This window comes from Lampetra fluviatilis, chromosome 1 (assembly GCF_964198595.1).
Source record: "Lampetra fluviatilis chromosome 1, kcLamFluv1.1, whole genome shotgun sequence".
In the NCBI taxonomy this organism is placed as follows: Eukaryota; Metazoa; Chordata; class Hyperoartia; order Petromyzontiformes; family Petromyzontidae; genus Lampetra; species Lampetra fluviatilis.
The window spans coordinates 32,599,648-32,617,960 of NC_136275.1; the positions used below are offsets into that span (position 1 = coordinate 32,599,648).

The 18,313-nt window shown below is 49.1% G+C and overlaps 1 protein-coding gene across 1 annotated transcript in view; it reads left to right on the forward strand.

Moving 5' to 3' along the window:
- The first annotated feature begins 13,392 nt into the window (after window positions 1–13,392).
- The window catches only part of LOC144942727 (uncharacterized), a 37,588-nt gene continuing 32,667 nt past the window's right edge, over window positions 13,393–18,313 (forward strand). Inside the window, exon 1 of the mRNA XM_078870016.1 lies at window positions 13,393–14,080. Coding sequence (XP_078726142.1) covers window positions 13,574–14,080 — 507 coding nt within the window. The 5' untranslated portion in view covers window positions 13,393–13,573. The remainder of the gene's footprint in view (window positions 14,081–18,313) is intronic.

Below are 18,313 nucleotides of genomic sequence, written 5' to 3' on the forward strand. Positions count from 1 at the left end.
TTGTTGTGTTTTTGTTGCTGTGTTTGAGTGGTGTTGTATGTGCGATGATTAAAATTCGTGTCTAATAACAATTCTCGATTCAGCCCTGTACCAACCACAACGTAATGCATACATTAAACAAGTATAACATCGTATACCAACAAATAAATCATACCACATATACAATTATACTCCAGCAGACAATGTATTTTTACACGCACAATATTTATTGTATTTGAACCCAAACATTTGAACAGTAACATAACTGTTAATTGCATCGTATATTTTCCCAACGGAAAACATGCATGCGTGTGCATATAATCCAGTAGAGTCGTAATATGCTTTAGCCAAGAAACCATTGCCATCGCCACCCCTGCAGGCTGGGACGATACTGGCACAGTCCGATTTAATGCTAACGCAGCAGCTTTGCTGAGCGTGGGTTGTCGTATGGCCTTGTGAAAGGACGGCAGATTGATGTTGGTCTTGGTGCAGATTTGAATACGAGGCATGTTGATGTTTAAAATATATGGGGTCTCTCTGTTTGCTTCGTCCGTGTGCTGCTCGCGTCGAAGAGGGCGGTTCCATGTGCTGTGTTTAATCCGCTACAGTAATGACAACATGTCGTAGATTACTGCCGATGTTCAGTGTGTAAGCAAATGTCTTTAGGGCCGAGGCGACAGCTCCATTGATCCAGAGGGCTCATTGGGCTGCTGGATGCTAATATTATTCACTGTATTTGACCAGAATGCGCCCGTGTTGCTTTATTATTTTAACACACGGCTGTCCGTCAACACAACCGTATACAGATCCTGTAGCATTGAAACAGTGGCTGGCATTACATGATGCAGAATTATAGATTGCCATCATTATATTACGAACATAACACCGCAGGTCTCTTTTTTATTTGAATACAAGGCATGTGTATCATCTCAATGTGCTGTCACTTGGCCAAATAAATACGAAAAAGTAGGAATAAACCTGCAGATTAAAAGCAGGTAGAACTGGTGTACGTTGCCTATCGCTTGCGTATTGTAAATAACATTTGCTATAGTATGATCGAAGCTGTTACTGTGTTATTATCATTGTGGATTCTGTTATTCAAGGCTCAAATTAGAAGCCACAAAATTGCCCGGCCTGCTACTGTATCGGGCTACGCGCGTCGCCTTTCAACAGCGACCCAGCCATGCATCATTCATGAGAGAACGCTGTCCCTGGTGCTGAAACGGGGTGCCCTGGGGTCGGAGCGGTTCGCGTCCACACCAGCCGACGACTCACGATTCACGGCAATTCAACTAAAGCATCGCCTCCGAATGTTTAACATTGTGAATGTAGCTGCCTCGACTTGCTGCTGGTCACGTGAACCGTCTTTACGTACTTTACGTACTGTATGTTAAAATAAAAACAAATGTCCAGACATTCTCAATCCCACTATACCATATCCGTCGGTCATGGGGGTTTTTTTTTACCATACTTCACCACACTGGTCAGTGTAAACTGGTGACAGATGGGAACTGGTTGGGGGGGGGGGCAGGACCGGTTTTGATTTAATTTGTCACTAATGATAGCCGTGGCCGGGAATCGAACTCGGGACAACGGGTGCATGCCGCAGCACGCGAACTGCACACCACACAAACACTGCATGGATTGTAAAACACAGCATCTCACACGATTCGGCGTATGTACCGTGCGCTTGATGGCCGATATGGATCGGTGCATTGTTGAGCCGCTTATTTGTGGTACTGCACCAACCGCTATTCATCGAAAGCAGTGGAGTCACGATTCGCTTTCGTGGTTAGACTGTCACAATTACGGCTCACGATCCGATTCAAGACCTCATTTTTTTTCGTCTCGTCTACGTGACACCATTTGTCCCGAAACGTGTCTCGTTCGCCATTGTTTGCACTGTCTCGTTTGCGTCGTCCGTCTCGCTGGGAGTGTCTCCGTCGGTACCATCTTGTTAGGACTGTCTCATCTGTACGTTCTCGTTTGTATTGCATGGCGCGTCTTTTTTAATGTTTCGGCTGCGCCATCACTTCTTCTCGTTCTCATCGATACCGTCTGTGCTGTCTCGTCTCCACGTCTGCCTCGATCAGCCACGTTCCTTAACATAACAGTCGTAGCGGAATGCTTACACACAGCGAGACGATACGTGAATGTATCGTGAGCGTTTACATGGCTTAAGTTCAGGGGTCGGCAACCAACATAACAGCCATTTGTTTTTTCGAATTCGGTACAGAACTCAACATTCGAGAGGCGCAATGCACGTGAATAAATAGAAACATTACGTCGCGAGGCAGTCCGTACATAGTCGCGTGCGGCTGCGGAGCCAAGGGTTGCAGAAGTTCACGTTTGGATCGTTTGGTTCGTTTGGTTCGAGCGGCCGCCCTGATTAATACTGCGGGTGTGTAAATCCTTAAACAAAAGCAAAAAAACGCCGCATGCTTCACAGCGCCAAATTGAAAGAAAGCAACGCCCTTAAATTACTCCGGCGCAACATGCGGTACATCCCAATTAAATCATCGCTCATTGAAAAACCTGTCGGGATCCCTCCTTAAAAAGCGTCACAAGACTCAATTCACCTTTCCTGGGTAAACAAGCTTAGTAATAATAATAATACTAATATAGATTTGAACAAATAAAACACATCCATGGTCACCACTGAACTTGTCCTTCTCCCCGCACCTCCGATTAGCGCGGTTGACTACGTACGGTGCGAAAGAAGTTCACCATACATACATACGAACTGTAAACGATGCCTGTCTGTGGTGCTGCCCCAGGGGTCACCCGTGGCACAAAGGTGACCCGGCTCTGTCCCTGCCCAAATGCCCCTTAGGCGGCGCTCATGTCTGTTGCCAGGAGCCAGTGGTGAGTACCGAGTGGTGAGTATCCAGTGGTGGATATTCCACATTCCTACGACGGGGAGCATTACTCATCTTAGGACAACCACTTTTGACGTCCTACAAAGTCATTGCCAATTACATTATCTTGGAATGACGATGATGGGCTGTGCCGATTTCACGCAAACTGTAGTCTTGGATTCGAACCCAGGAACTCGCTGGTGCCAGCTCAGCGCTCTGACCTCTGAACCACCTTGTCACCTTGGCCGGTGCACCTCGTAATCTGGAAACAAAGTATTTAGCTGCGGATTTTCAATCGAAATAGGACATTGCTCCTCTTTCCGTGTATATATTCAGTATATAAACAAAAGTTCCTAGCAATCATTGCATCCTCGTTTTTGAGATTCGTTTTTTTCTAAGTAGATTTACATTGCCCGGTCAGATCTCGGGAGCGAATCCGTCTTGAGTTTGGATACTGCTTGGATGGGTAACCACCGTGTTGTCATTGGGCGATGGTGTGGGCAGCAAGTGGTAAATACTGTACGGTGTACTTCTATGCCCCCCACCGGTGAAGTGTGGTCACGTGACCCCCATGACCTTAATCCAGCAGTGAACAGACCATGGCTGATGATTTTTCCCAATTCCTGATGGAATTGCCCAGTGATTCCGTCACCCATAACACAGATTCACGCAGACCAGGGGTGGCCAATCAGCGGCTCCAGAGCCGAATGAGGCTCTTTAAGGACTGCTTCGTGACGTCATTTATTCACATACATTGGGACTCTTGAATTATTGAGGATTTTTTTTTTGCCTCCTCTTGTTATTTTTCTTTCCGACCCCTGACGACCCAGGCTTATCTACGACTGCAAAGAGATTCCTTCGTGGTGAAGTGCTTGGCGCACTGAGCTTTGAATCTTGAAGTCGCCGGTTCGATTCGTTTTCCCGGCGGCGGCAGTTTAATGAACGGGTTCACCACACCAGCAGGTCGCGTATGGTGGGGTAAAATGTGGCGACTCCCACCTCTGTCAAGATGGTCTGGCTAACGTGCAAGATGAGGCCAAGTATAATCTGGAGAGGCTTTCGAATGTCAAGCTTTCTCATTCATCACGGTGTACTATTCGCGTCTGAGACATTCTACGTTGGTTTTCTCAATAAAAATGTTTGCGGATTCACTTGCCCACAATGTGTGTGACGTGCGTGGCACAATCGTGTGTAAGGGCTCAGATGCACGTGGCTTGACGGTTGCTGGCGCTGGTTAAGGGCATAACCGTAACAATGTTATTCTGGAGAGTTCTGCGGAGAAAAAGCAAACAAACCTGGATTTGAAACAAGACCATAATGAAACACATGAATATTGTACAGTATTAATATCATCCGAGATCTGACAAGATTGGCCAGATTACGCATGGTTCGGAACAAGACACAAATACTAGAAAGGAAGCATCCTCATAGCCATGATGATGCACTCCGCTAATCTTAACGCAATTCGCTGGGTCAACATCAAATCACAGCTGTCCCTCTCCACCGACATCAGCCTCGCGAAGAAGGCCGTAGGCAAAACAAACTAAATACGCGTTGCATGAAAACGAATTCATATAACAAGTTATGAAACGTTACTGCAAAACTGCGCATAATACGCAACCCCACCGCACCGTGACCCAAATAGTCAAGCTGATGGTATAATGACCGCGTGGGTGTATTTACGTTGAAGGTGTGGGGTAATTTCTGCTCCGCCCTCGTTTTCTAACCACCGATATATGACGTTAGACAAGTTTTATTTTTGAGCGGCTGATGGACATTTCCGTCAGCCGCAAACTACGCGACCGTAGGCACACGCGCGATAGAAATATCCAGTCCGTTCATCCTTTAAATGTAGACTTGGGAGACAAGCGCTAAGAGCGAGCCACGGCACGGCACGCGTTGTGCTGCTGCCAACAGCATTCCTGGTGCGCGCTGCCTTTGCCCACCTTGTGAGGTTTGCTGCCAAGTGGCTAAGTGATGGCGGTATAACAACGGGGTCGTTGCTTCTGTACGTGCAGAGCTTTCGAGTGGAATTCCAGTTTCCTGCCGTACGCAAAAGACTCGTTGATGGAACTAACCCAGCATGCCGTTGGATGACTCTCCGGAGGAGATATCTTGACAAAGGGAATGTTCAACGTTTCCACACCGTACGAGGCACTCATTCATTTAAGGCTGAGCCGACCTACGGGAGGTCCAGGGCATTTTCATATAGCACTTGCCACTGATAGTAACCATAGCTGGGAATCGAGCGCATGGTCGTGGGGATTATAGCGGTCTAATTAGTTGAAGCAATAACTGCGGCTGCGAACCCAGCCATCTGCATGCCACTGAAGGGCCACGGCTAACATTAGTTGCGAGTTATATAAGTCCTCGTCTCCCCCCCCTGCCCCTGCCCCGCCCCTCACCAACCCACACTGAACAATGTGGTGAAGTATGGCCAAACGAAACCCATCACCGATATGGCGTGGGGAGGCCTTCGTGCTTCAACGGATTGCGACAAGGGCTGCAGTCCCGCACGTATTAGCTGCTCGGCAGCGTGACGCGTGTTGTATCTGTCCGGTCCCACAAGAGGGCGTCTTCACCCTATAAAGTTTCAAGACAGATCCAACGCTGGGTAAACAAACGACACGTCCCGTGCACATTCATCTCCACACAACAACCAGCATTAGAGTTCGTTTCATTACGCAGCACAACGGCTTCACGGCCTTCTGGGAGCACGATACCGAATGTCAGCATCGCTGACCACAAGACAAGCGAACGCTGAACCGGTTTCGACACGCAGGTGTCTCATCAGCAGAGCCAGGCTCGCTTGTCACCAGTGCTGGTGAAGTTTTCAGTTTCAGTATCATTTATTTTGTATAGCCCTGTGAGCCATTCGGCTCTTGAATCGGGTGCAACCGCAACAAACAAAAAGAAACACATGAACAAGAAAACATCTTAAAGTGACTATGCGCGAACAGAAAAATCCAGGAAAAAACTGCAAAGTATTCCAGAAAAAAAGGTGTAAGCGACGAGAGGCCCTCTCTTGAATACATTCGTCCTAGTTCGACGCGAAATTTTATGTTTATAATACATAACATAAGCAAATAGTTCGTGTCGTTGTGGAGACCGGCGCTCATGATGATAGTGTGTGTGTGTTGTGAGATTGAACACAGATCACAGGTCGGTGTACAACAATCGCGCCTCTTAAGATGCAAACATGATTTTGAGGATATCTGTATGCGGCTTTCTTACATAAGTGCAGAGTGTAGCGAATGGGTTAATATACCTTGCAATGTCTGTCGGGGGAATTGCGGTAACAATAATATCGCCAGTAGCCGTTCCCCGCCACGTGGAGGTCGCGCTGGTCTTCTGAGATTGCCGAATGAACTCATCTCCTCAAGTCACAACGTCGATGGCACAATTGGAATTTAGGCAGAAATATCCCACAGCATATATACATTTAAACTAACACTAATTGGAAGTGTTTCCTGCTCAAAATTGCTTTGGGCGGTGCTCATCTTTGGCCCCAAGTGAGGAAAGTTCCCCATCGCCTGGGTCAAGACAAATATATTGGCCGTATTATGTCAGAAACGTGAAGAGGGAAAGATGCAGCCATCCAATGTATTGTTCACGCCACTGTTAGTGGAAGGGTCTCCACTAGAGCAAGCTCGAGAGATCTCACACATAGAGGGGACTTGGCCTACTCTTCCACACTGGCCGGACGTCTTCGAAGAGTTGGGAGTACCCACACATGTTAACCCAACACACGAGAACTGCCGATCGAGTAACTATGCTGTACCCATGTATACTACTGGGTGGACAGACAGATATGGCGAGATTTGACCAACTGGCCTGTTCTGTTAACTGCCGCGCTGAGAGATCGAGTCGAGCCGATGACCTCTGGACTACCACGGCAGAATCCTGCATGCTGGCAGGGGATTGGCGTGCGCTTATTGTAATCGCCTCTAACAACCACAGCGATTATTCTCACAAATGAGTCTGTTGTTCACGCTCGCTCTGCTGCAATTATATTAAGGAAACCGGAGCGGCTCGACTCAATGGCCAAAGCGTCGAAGAACAGAACGCCGTGAACAATAGAACAATAGCGGGCTTGAGTGGATAAACGAGACTGTGACGTGTTCATCGGCATAAATGTTTTTTTTTCTTGTTGTCCGAGGAGCGGCGTTCACAGTGGGGTTAGCGCACTTAACTACAAGCCCGGCCACCCGAGTTCGATTCCCGGCGAACATCAGCGGCCGTTGATGTCTGAACTGCCCTGAAGCCTACCTCGAGTTCGATGCACCCCCGTGCGTCATCACTTTCCCCACCAGTCTACAGGGCAAGAACGTGGCAGCGTCGTGTGTGGATGTTTCAAAAGTGCGCGTGTCTTCCTTGCGTGTGCGTCGGTCTTTGTGTGTGTGAGAGAGTGTGGGGTGCTCGCTAACGGCACTTGCCCCAACAGTCTGATGAGGCTATACGGGGGACCTTTGTCTGTATCTTTGAGACAGTGGGGAGCGGTCGTGTAGCGGTTCGCGCTGCGAACCCGGCCACCCGGGTTCGATTCCCGCTCACGGCCAACACCAGCGGCGATTATTTTAACCGGTCCTCGGCCTCCCCTAGGTTGACTCAGCCTCAAATGAGTACCTGGTGCGGTGTGTAAACATCGCCACTGGGAAGACAAAGGCGGCCTCGGCGTGGTGCTTGCCACCCACCCCCTCGTGTGCCGTGCCGGCCTTCATAGGTGCTCGCTAACAGCACTTGCCCCTGCAGTTTGTTAAGGCTACGCGGGGGATCTTTGTCTTTGCTAGACAGTGTAAGAGGACTGTTTATTCTGGAGGTGCCACGATGAGGTGGGGACTTGGTAACCGCCCACCAAAACAAAACGCCTACCGGACACTCCACATCAATGGACACCGCGTCCACCTCCTCCCCCAACTCTCCGTGAGTGATGGGGGTGGTTGGAGAGAAGAGGGTGGTGGAGATGCCCTATATGGGCAGTGAGCCGTCTTCAGGTGAAGAATTCTTCACCTGAAGACGGCTGCTTGCGTTGTAGCCGAAACGTCGTGAGAATTGTTTTATTATGTTTTATTTTTATTATTTTATTACTTCCCTTCTACGTGACTTTACCGAAAGAACCAAGAAGACGTTAAGTGTGTTCGTGCCCACTGTCTGGCTTCGACACCGTCTTAAACCAGGCTGGATCGTGTAAGCTCGCAGATGCTTGAGCGATCTGCACGCAGTCCCATCGGTGAAGCCCCTCTGGCAGGCGAAGATGCCATATCTGAGTCATGCAGCTCGCGTGCCCAGCCACGCATATTTGTACGAAAAGAGGGGTTCTAAAAGGGCGCGGCACGGCCAAGAGGAGAAATGAGCGGATGTGGTAGAGGAGGACTTTGGGGGCGAGTGGACTTGTTCACGAGTGGTAGCAGCGATGTCAACATCGGCGTATGTGGAGGAGGAGGCTCTTGAAGGACGCTTCTGGGCAGTTGGAAGCAACTCCCCTCTAGCAACAATGGAGCAGAGTGCCGGGCGGATGAAACGCAACAAGCTCGCACGTGGGGGGTGTGGGGTGGGGGTGCACAGATGGTGGATTCCTCGGTTATCTCAGTCAGTTAACCCATAACACGCGAGTCTGGGTCTCATGGCAACGTGTATTCAAGCCGTCAACACTTCACTTCCACTTTGATGTGCACCAAGCCTGGCACCAGAATCACCGTGGTGACGTCGCCGCAACTGAGTGGCGAATGTCGGATGTTGTTGCTATGTGGGTAACTGTGTGTAGATGTGCGTGCGTGTGTGTGGTGTTTAACGAATATCCATGCGTGAGCATCTGAAACCAGACCGGTCTGACGATGCCTTTCCTTGCCCCGAGGGTTCTGATCGAAACATTTTGCGTCATCACGACCATCCCATCGTCTCCCCCCCCTCCGCCCGCCCGCCCGCACCATCAACTCCATCGCCTCTACCGCCCCATCATCGTCATCATCACCACACGTGCCCATCGCCACCGTTGCCATGACAGCAGTAAACACGTGTCGTGTGTCTTTGCCTTCGGTGTCGCGTAGCCGGCGACAGGGGCCGCACAACAAAGCAGCATCGGGAAACGCGTCGCATCATCACCGCACCTCGAGATGTCGATACTCTCTCAGATGTGAAGTATGCCACGCGATCATCGACGCGAGTCGAGGGCCATGCGCCGAATGTTGATATTTGTATAGGGACGTTAATTATCCTAAATTCGTATTGAGGGGCTGTCCATAAATGACGTCACATTTTGGACGATTTTTGACCCCCCCCCCTCCTCGTCACACGGCGTCACAAAAAGTCAGACCCCCCTCAAATATGACGTCACAAAGCTCTGCCCCCCCCCCAAAAAAAAATATGCTTCAAATTGCTTTAAACTATTGTCATTGTAATGTGGCGCTGCACTCTGATGTTGTATGAGAAAATATTAATTAAAAAGTCTATTTAATTAAGTAGAACTTGTTGTCTATATTTAAAGTTGCGCATTTTGATGTGACGTCACATTTCTCACCCTCCCCCCTCGTCACACATCGTCACAAATGTCTGACCCCCCCCCCCCCCCAAGGTGCGTGACGTCATTTATGGACGGCCCCTAACACCACTGCCAGTCGGCAGGTCGCGTGTGGTGGGGTGAAGTGTCTGGACTCCGACCTCTCCCACCTCTTGGAGAATATCGGATTGATCCAGAATAAATAAATAAATGTTACTATTCATCCGACGAGAAAGTCAGCCAGGGTGGAGGAGTAGCCCGAAGTCGCCTCGAGATTGGCTCTCATGGATCTCCCTCCGGCGAGCGGGCACGACCACGCTAGTAGTGAACAATACTTTCCCCAGTGCATTTTTGAGGCCCAGACGTGAATTGTACATCACGGGAACGAAGATCGGGGCGCCCTTGCAAACTCCCGCTGCGATCGGAAGAAGAGCAGCGAGCTGCCGTGATGTGTTGCTGCTGCTACTGTCCATGAGGGAGTGAAGACGCCAAGTGAAGTGTCAGGACGAGGCTGCAATGCGGCGACAACTGCACGCATCGCGACGCCCTCTACATGGGGGAGGATTGTCTAAAATAGACACGGGAGCGTGATTGTGACATCCCACATGAATGGTTGCCCATTTTTGAGGCCAGTTGCGGAAGCACACCGCACTCTTCAGGCTGAATGTGGTTCTAAACGACCGTCTCGCCCAGTGCTGATGGTGACACGTGTAGGTGCTGAGTCGAACTTGTGGACACTCAGGACAAACGCACGTGATGTTACCATCGGCCGCGTCCGTGCATCGTGGCTGGGACGCTGAGTCGAGGTCACCCAGAGGCGTTGATACATTTGCTGTATAAACGTTGCTATTTATATATATTTTATACAGGATATATTTTATACTATATATGTACCTGAGATTTTAAAATAAATAAATAACTCGTGGATGTTCCCTAAAGCCCATAGTTAGCAATCTAAAAACAGTGACACATTGCTATTCTTGGAAATATGTATTTTAGTCACGTGCTGAAACCGAAGAAATAAGTGCTCCGGTTAATCCGAAATCCACGTGATCACCTCTACAGTACAGTAGTTTGCAGGTCAATAGTGGGCGGAGTTTGATGTTGATTGACGTGGCTCTGCGTCTGCCCACTTGGTGAGCCGAGTCTTCTGCGCAGGGGCAGGAAAATTACATCACTGAGCACGCGCATCGATCGGTCGATTCTTTACGACAATTTTTTGTTTGATTCATCAACAATTCAATTTCCTTAACTTAAACATCATTTATACCAATATTAGTGTTTTTTGGCATAGAGATCCGCAAAAAATGAGAATTTTTGGATCATCCGCAAGTTTGAATTATCCGTGGCCACCTTTCCCGTCATTAGCGGAATAATCGAGAGTCTACTGTATATGCATATTGTTGTCTCCAGGTAAAACACTACAATACCACTCCCCCCAAGGCCCTGCCGTGCCTCCGTGAATTCACAGACGCATGGTGAGGTAGCCACAGGCCTCAGAATTCAGAGCACTGAGCCTCCAAGGCTGAGGCGTGGGTTCAAAAGTGGAGCGTATGGGGAAACACCCTCTCGAGCGTATGGATAAAGATCACGTGAAGGGATCTTATGAAGTAGCCCTCGCCCAGCACACGGGGTGGTACACTGCTAACTGCAAAAGTTATAATTGGACACACGGGTCTCATGGCGTGATATCGATTTTGGCGACCTGGGGTCAATGAGACTATCCTGGTCTCGTCAGTACCCACCTCGTTGAACTAAATACAAACTCTTATTTGACTTCACTTGAATTCTAAAGGTCTCTCCAAACTGCGGTCATCTTTAACAATCCACCTAAAATACACGGACTGATCTCATCGCTCCATCTCCGCCGCGGGCGACCTCTCAGACGCTTTCTCTCCCTTGGCTGGCACTCCCTCGTTATTCTCAAATGTAAATACAGTAACCACACGACACACGACGCACACACAAACAGCAACACACAGCGAACAAGGCAGGCACCTTCCGGCCCACTTCTCCTGCCAACTACCTCGCCTGGTATGCATGAGGTCGTGGGTTCGATCCCGATCTCGATCATGACGCCTGTATATTTGGAGTTTGCGTGTCTCCCTCGCCGTTGTTGTGTGGATTTTTTTCCAGGTCCCACAGTTTTCCCCTCCACATTTAGAAACGTGACTTTAGAGTATTTAGCTGCTTTAAATTTCCACGTAACAAGCCACTTCGTTGAGCTTTCATTTGTGGCCAGGTGACTTCGTGACTAAGAGCTATAAAGCTCAGTCGGCCTTACCTGGTAAAAGAAAAAATAGTTTAGTTCATGCATTAGAAGCTGTCCTGAACCACTCCCTTACCTCGAGCCCAGAAGGGTCGAAACAGCAAAACCACTCGCAGAAACCAATTAATCTTCTCTGCCAACATTCCCAGATCTAAAGCTCTTCTGCTATTGCGTTACTAAGGAAAGGCAATGGTAAACAAGCCTTGGGCCATTTTTTTTACGACGACGATAGTGGTAGACGTGTGAGTTTGTGTGAGAGTGTTGCTGGTGAGACGGTGAGAGTGCTGATTTCCAGAGACACTGTCAACATGAGTGGCGAGTGGTTTCAGAACCTGTCCCGAGCAGTGTGTAAACATGAACAGTAAAACCCAGCACTGGGGAGACAAAGGCAGCCAGGGTCGCTGGCCTTAATAGGTGCTCACTAACAGAATTCACTCAAACTCTCTAAAAGGCTGTGCAGGCCCATCGTATTTTATCAAGTCGACATTGCGTGACTATCTCCGTTGATGTGTTTTTTTTTATTGCAAACGAGGCTATCCTGGTGTCTATTCAATGTGTTGGCAATACTGTTAACAGCAGGAGTAATGGGGCTGACAACTCTTTACCAATATCCCTGCGTGATATGATGTAAACTGACACACCCTTACACACACGCAAATTAGCACACGTACGCAGACACGCCACGTAAGTACAAAACACACACAACGGGGAGACCAACCAGGGCTTCACACACACATATATATCAGGTTGCCAGGTTGAAATCACAATGTACTAACCCACTGCACCACCGCTCTCCCCCCAAGTCATAGATCCCCCGTATAACTTCAAGTTCTCTCCCTCATGGCGATGTTTCCAGGTGCTCATTTGAGGCTGAGTCGACCCGAGGGACCGGTTCAGGCTCTGCGTCACTGGTGTTGGCCGTGGGCGGGAGTCGAACTCGGGTCGCCGTGTTCGCAGCTCAGCGCGCTAAACCACGACACAGGGCGACCCGCTCCTCCCGCACGCACAACAACAACAATCGCCATTCGCCACAGAATGCCGAAGTCGTCACCTGTCGGCGCTCGCTCCAGGCTGTGCACACTTTGAGGCCGCGGACGGGACAGTCCCCAGGTGTTACGGGTGAATTGACCGCATGTTGTCACGCACATTCACACACACACGAGGATTCCCGTATAGCCTTCAACGTAAACGACAAAGATTCCCCGTGTGGTCTTAACAGACTGCTGGGGAAAGTGATGTTAGCGAGCACCTATGAAGGCCGGAATGGTACACGAGGGGGTGGGTGGCCAGCACTACGCCCGACCGCCTTTGTCTCCCCGGTGGCGATGTTTATACACCGCACCAGGTGCTCATTTGAGGCTGAGTCGGCCCAGGGCCGGTTCAGATAATCGTCACCGGTGTTGGTCATGAGCGGGAATCGAACCCGGGTCGCCGGGTTCGTAACGCAGTGCGCTAACCGCTACACTACCGCTCCCCACACCGACATACACAACACACACATGCACAGAGATCACACACAGGACACAAAGCGACCACACACACGAAGATCTCTCACATACAGATCACACAGACGTCACACACACACAGGCGAAGATCACACACACACAGACGTCACACACACAGAGCTCACACACACTTCAAACACACAAACTCTCCGCTGCGTTTCGCTCAGGTGTTCAGTTCAGGTGCTCTCAGAGGAAAGCCACGCCCACAAGAGGCGGCATTTGCTCCTTCCCACCACCACCACCAGCAGCGCACCCACCCCCCTTCCTCTCTCTCTCTCACCGGCACAGAACACACGTCACAGCCACGTACAGCCAACACAAAGACACACACACACGCGCGCAGGTATAGGAGATACACAGCACAACAACAACAACAACACACACAAGTACACAGTACATACGTATACAAACATAGACACGCTTGTTAGGACTTCAGGATCTCCGCTGCTGCGGCTGGCTCGCCAACATGGCTCTCTCGCAGGAGATGTGTTTGGCTGACCACAACGTCAACTGGATTGCCAGCGAGTCGAAGCCAGAATACTTCTACAGCGAGGAGCAGCGAATCGCTCTCGAAGGTCTCATCGACGGCGGAACCGAGACATACGAGGCCGCCTTGGAGAAGTTCAGCATCAAACCGTTCCTGTCCCGAGAGGAGATCGACCGGGTGAACAACTCGAGCAGAGAACAGCGGGGTCGAGATTCGACGGCTGCCCGAAGCGCCGATACCGGAGTGGACGCTGACCCAGCCACCGCCGCCGAGACTGAGAGCACAGCCTCGACCGACGGTGACAGCTCGCTCACCTACTGGCCGGACCAGTCGGACGATGAGCCACCGGCCACTCTGGACATTGGCTGGCCGGACGCGCAGGGCTATAGGGGGGTGACCAGAGCCACCGTTTACACGCAGCCGCCCGGGGAAGGCGCGGCCAACGTGAAGGAGACCGTGAGACGGCTCGTACAGAACGCGCAGTCGGTGAGTTTTCCGAATCGACAACTCCTCTCCCCACCCCCCAGAGATGGATGGAGATAGATGCGATACGAGAGACGAGGCAGATATTGGCTTTTTTAAACGGTTAATTATTTACATAAGTTTCGATTTAAAGCTTTCGTGACTGCAGGGATTCATCTTCTTGGTTCTTTCGGTAAAGTCACGTTAGAAGGGAAATAATAAAATAATAAAAATAAAACATAATAAAATAATTATCACGACGTTTCGGCCACAACGCAAGCAGCCGTCCTCAGGTGAAGAACAGGTATGTCGGAAAGACAGCGTCTGAATGAAGTGCACAGTATTAGGATTTGAATGTAAGAATGTGTTTGATGGGGGGGGGGGGCTCTGTTTCTATGAGTAAGAAGCCTCCCCCACCTTGAGCTTGCTTGGAACCCCCGTAAGTTCTTCCTCTGCTGATGTTTCACGCCACCACTCGTCACCTCTGCCCAGGTTTCTTTGGCACTCGCGCGGGACACGCCTGGTACGCGGTGAAGTTTGAGTCGGTTTATCCTGCGGACGGAGACTGGCTCCCCGCCATAGGAATGTGGAATTCCCACCGCGGGATCAGGGCAGACTATTGCGAATGCATACTGTTCATCCCACGGGTTTTGGTTTTGAGACTGTTGGGTTTGTCCGCCGGTTTTTAGGTTTATCCTTGGGGTGAAGCGGAGTGGTGGAGGTGAGGCTGGGTTAGGGTTGAGGCTGCGTTAATGTTGGTGTTGTGACTGCTCAAACTCTAAGATAGGATTCGGTACATCCATATGGTTGTGGTTTATGTTTAGTACTAAACTCTAAAGCTAACAGCAATCTCATAGCTATCATTAACCCTAACACTAACCCTATATGTAGCTGTCGCCCTAACTCTAACCTTACCCCTAACACAAACTCTAAATTAGCTCTAACGCGAACCATATGCGTAGTTCTTACACTCACCTTACAGCTAACACTAACCATATAGCTAGCTGTAATCCTAACTTTACCCCTTACAATAACCCTGTTTCTAGCTCTACAACCATAACACTCGTCCACACAATGGCTGATACTCCTGTAACAACAATGTCAGAGACAGGCTTTGTTTCAGTAATCGTATCGTTATTCGTGCTAGCGATATAGTTAGAGTCAGGGTTCATGTTAGACATGGACTGGGTTAGTGTTATATACGATGCTGGGGTTGCTGTTCAGACATTGGTTAATAGCAGTAGCAGCAATCATAATCAATACATCTGCACCGCCCCGGAATCGAACCCGGGTTTGAAAGAATCACAATCTTCCATGATGTCACTCCACCACTGCGGATGCGTAAGGCTGGATTAACAACAGCTCACATGACCCAGAGTCATCTGAGCTGTTATTAACCAACCACGTTTTCATACATCCCTCCGGTGCTGAATGAGGGCCTGCCCACGCCGCGAGGATCATTTGACCGTACTGTACTCATGTGTGCTGGTTAGCAGTGGGCACTCACACATGGGACCATAGAAGTATAGGACAACGATTGATTTTGCTGCACTGCTCACTGCTGCTCGCCGCGTAGTACTGCAGCTGCATGTGCCACCCTGCACATCCAAACAAGACTCGGGCCCAAGTCTGCTTAGCCTCCAAAATATCAGCAGATTGTGTACATTGCAGGTGTCTTGATCTCGCGTGTACGTGCGCATCTCTGCATGTGATAACACGTCACATACCAGGCCATCACGTGTACGCCCCAATCAATTAACCACCCACACCTAGTACCGTGTACGTGCATGGTGATACTGTCGTTTTCTGTAATTATTCACATATCCGACCTTCTCCCATATGACTCGCTCTGTCTCCAGCGAGTCATGCTCGACGTTGTTCTGTGTTGTGAAGCAAATGTGCCATAGGGATAGCCCAGGCGTCAGAGGAACTGAGAAACCTGGGTTTGAATCCAGGTTTCAGTCGCTTGTGATTAAGCACTTTTAAATCTCTATTGTAAACTAATTTCTTTACAGCTGCTTTTTTGTGTTTAGTTTGTTGTCCTTCCCTCGCACCTCATATTAGCACGGTTGACTACATAGGGTGCAAAATAAGTTAAATGTACATACATACAATCCAGGTTCTGAAGTATGGGGGAAGTTGGTGTGTCAGCCTGTTCACCAATGACTGCAGGATAACGGCCATCATGGTAGATTTGTTTTGTCAATTGGGCAAACATTTCCAGCTTAAACAAATATTAGTTTGACTGCCACACGACAACCAGTGTTCTAAAGCACTTGTGCACGTGAAAGTGCGAGCTCCGAATGTGGAAATGATCTTGGAAGTAATTCTGTGACATCTCCTTCCACGATCCTTTTTTCTAAAAACGGAGTCACTATCCACTGCTCTGAGGAGAGTTATCATCGGACACGTCACGTCATGTCACAGCACCTACAGCACAATTTCAGTAAACACACAAAGTACAGGGTGCCCTTAAAGCTGACGAGACAAATTGTTAAGGATCACAAGAATGTATTGATTGTTGGGCCGTAAGTATTTTCAAAGGACTGGGCAGACGGAACTCTTGACTGAAGATGAGAGAGAGATCCTCATGGAAACAGGTGGCCATTTTACGAGTGGGTGGGCAGTGAAAAGTCATGAAAGTAGACAAATTAGTCTCATAGTTGCAACAGCTGCTGTCATCTTTGGGGGGCATTTTTGCGGTTATGTCTGAAAGCGATTTCGGCTCGTAAATCCATCTGTGGACCCTTAAACATGCAACACTTTGGGGGCCAGTGTACTGTTCGTGAAGCCCCTTTCAAGGCACTCGTGGGAGCGGCGATGTTGACGTTGGCCACACCTAGAAGCGACAGGTATTCATTTTAGTCTGAGTCGACCTAGGTGTATGCATCTTGCTACAGCAAGCAGTTACCATCTTTGGCATGCTCTCAGGAACTCTTCACAGAGAGAGAAAAAATGGGTGAGGGTGTACCCTGTTCTGGGACTGTAATAATTACTCCGAACCAACAGCCCCCAACCGCACGCAATGAGAGATTGACAGCTGTGAATGAGAGCCTGTGATGGGCGTCCCTGTCTGCTGCGTGAGTCTGCGTGCTGTTTATGTGCGTGTGGGAGCAGTGGTTAGCATACCATGCCACACAGAACCCGGCGCCGTGAGTTTAATTTCCGGCCACGGCTAATGTCAATGGCGAGTGGTATTAGAACGTGTTCTTAGGTTTTTTCGGTAAAGTCACGTAGGTAAAACATCTAAATTAATGAAAATAAAATAAAATAAAAACAAAAATCACGACGTTTCGGAGGCAACACAAGTCTCCGAAACGTCGTGATTTTTGTTTTTATTTTATTTTATTTTCATTAATTTTGATGTTTTACCTACGTGACTTTACCGAAAAAACCTAAGAATATGATTCCTTGCAGTCACGAAAGCTTCAAATCTGGTATTAGAACGTGTTCTGCCTGGGACTCTGTGCGGTGTGTAAACATCAGCAGAGGTGAGGGATGGTAGGAGCTTGGAGAGGCCTTCATCCAGCAGTGGATTGACCATGGCTGGTGACGATCATAATTGTATCCCACCAGGACAAATATATTTGTAATATTTTGTACATAAATGAATCAATGATGCAAGACATGAGAGTTAAAAACACCGCTTCTCCTACAATTATATTATTGTTTTTATTGGTGGCGGCTGCGCATGTGGCCTGCAATCCTGCGCTGTGGAAGCGAGGGTTTGTGGGTCGCACAAATGTCGTAAAACTCCATTCCCATGGGGTGTAGGGGTGCTCTACCCCGGCTCGCCAGGAGGAGGCAGTACAGCAAGTGGACTCATCTCCATCCGTTTCAATCAGCACGGGGATAGAGTGCTGCCCCCTTGTAGACCTGGGTTTTCTGCCGGTTTCACAGTTTCCTCCCACGTCTGAAGTTATCTTAAAATAAAAACCCAATGCAGGACCTTCCTGAAAAGGAGTTGTACGACTCAAGCGTGGCTCTCCTGGGTGAATAGGTCTTGCGGCAAGCAGTGCTGCACCTCCGTGTGTCCGATAACGGCCTAGAAGATTGTGTTGCAGAACTCCTTCTGAAGTAACTTCAATCAACCGATTCATCAACATGAACACACTTTTTCACATCCTGCAAGGTGTCACATTTTAAACTGCGATGAGTAATCCTCAGAATTTAGACAAATTAAGTGCAAAAACTACATTTAATGTACAATAATGTGGGGGGGCTTTTGTGCAGCTTTTGGTGAACAGGCTGAGCCCA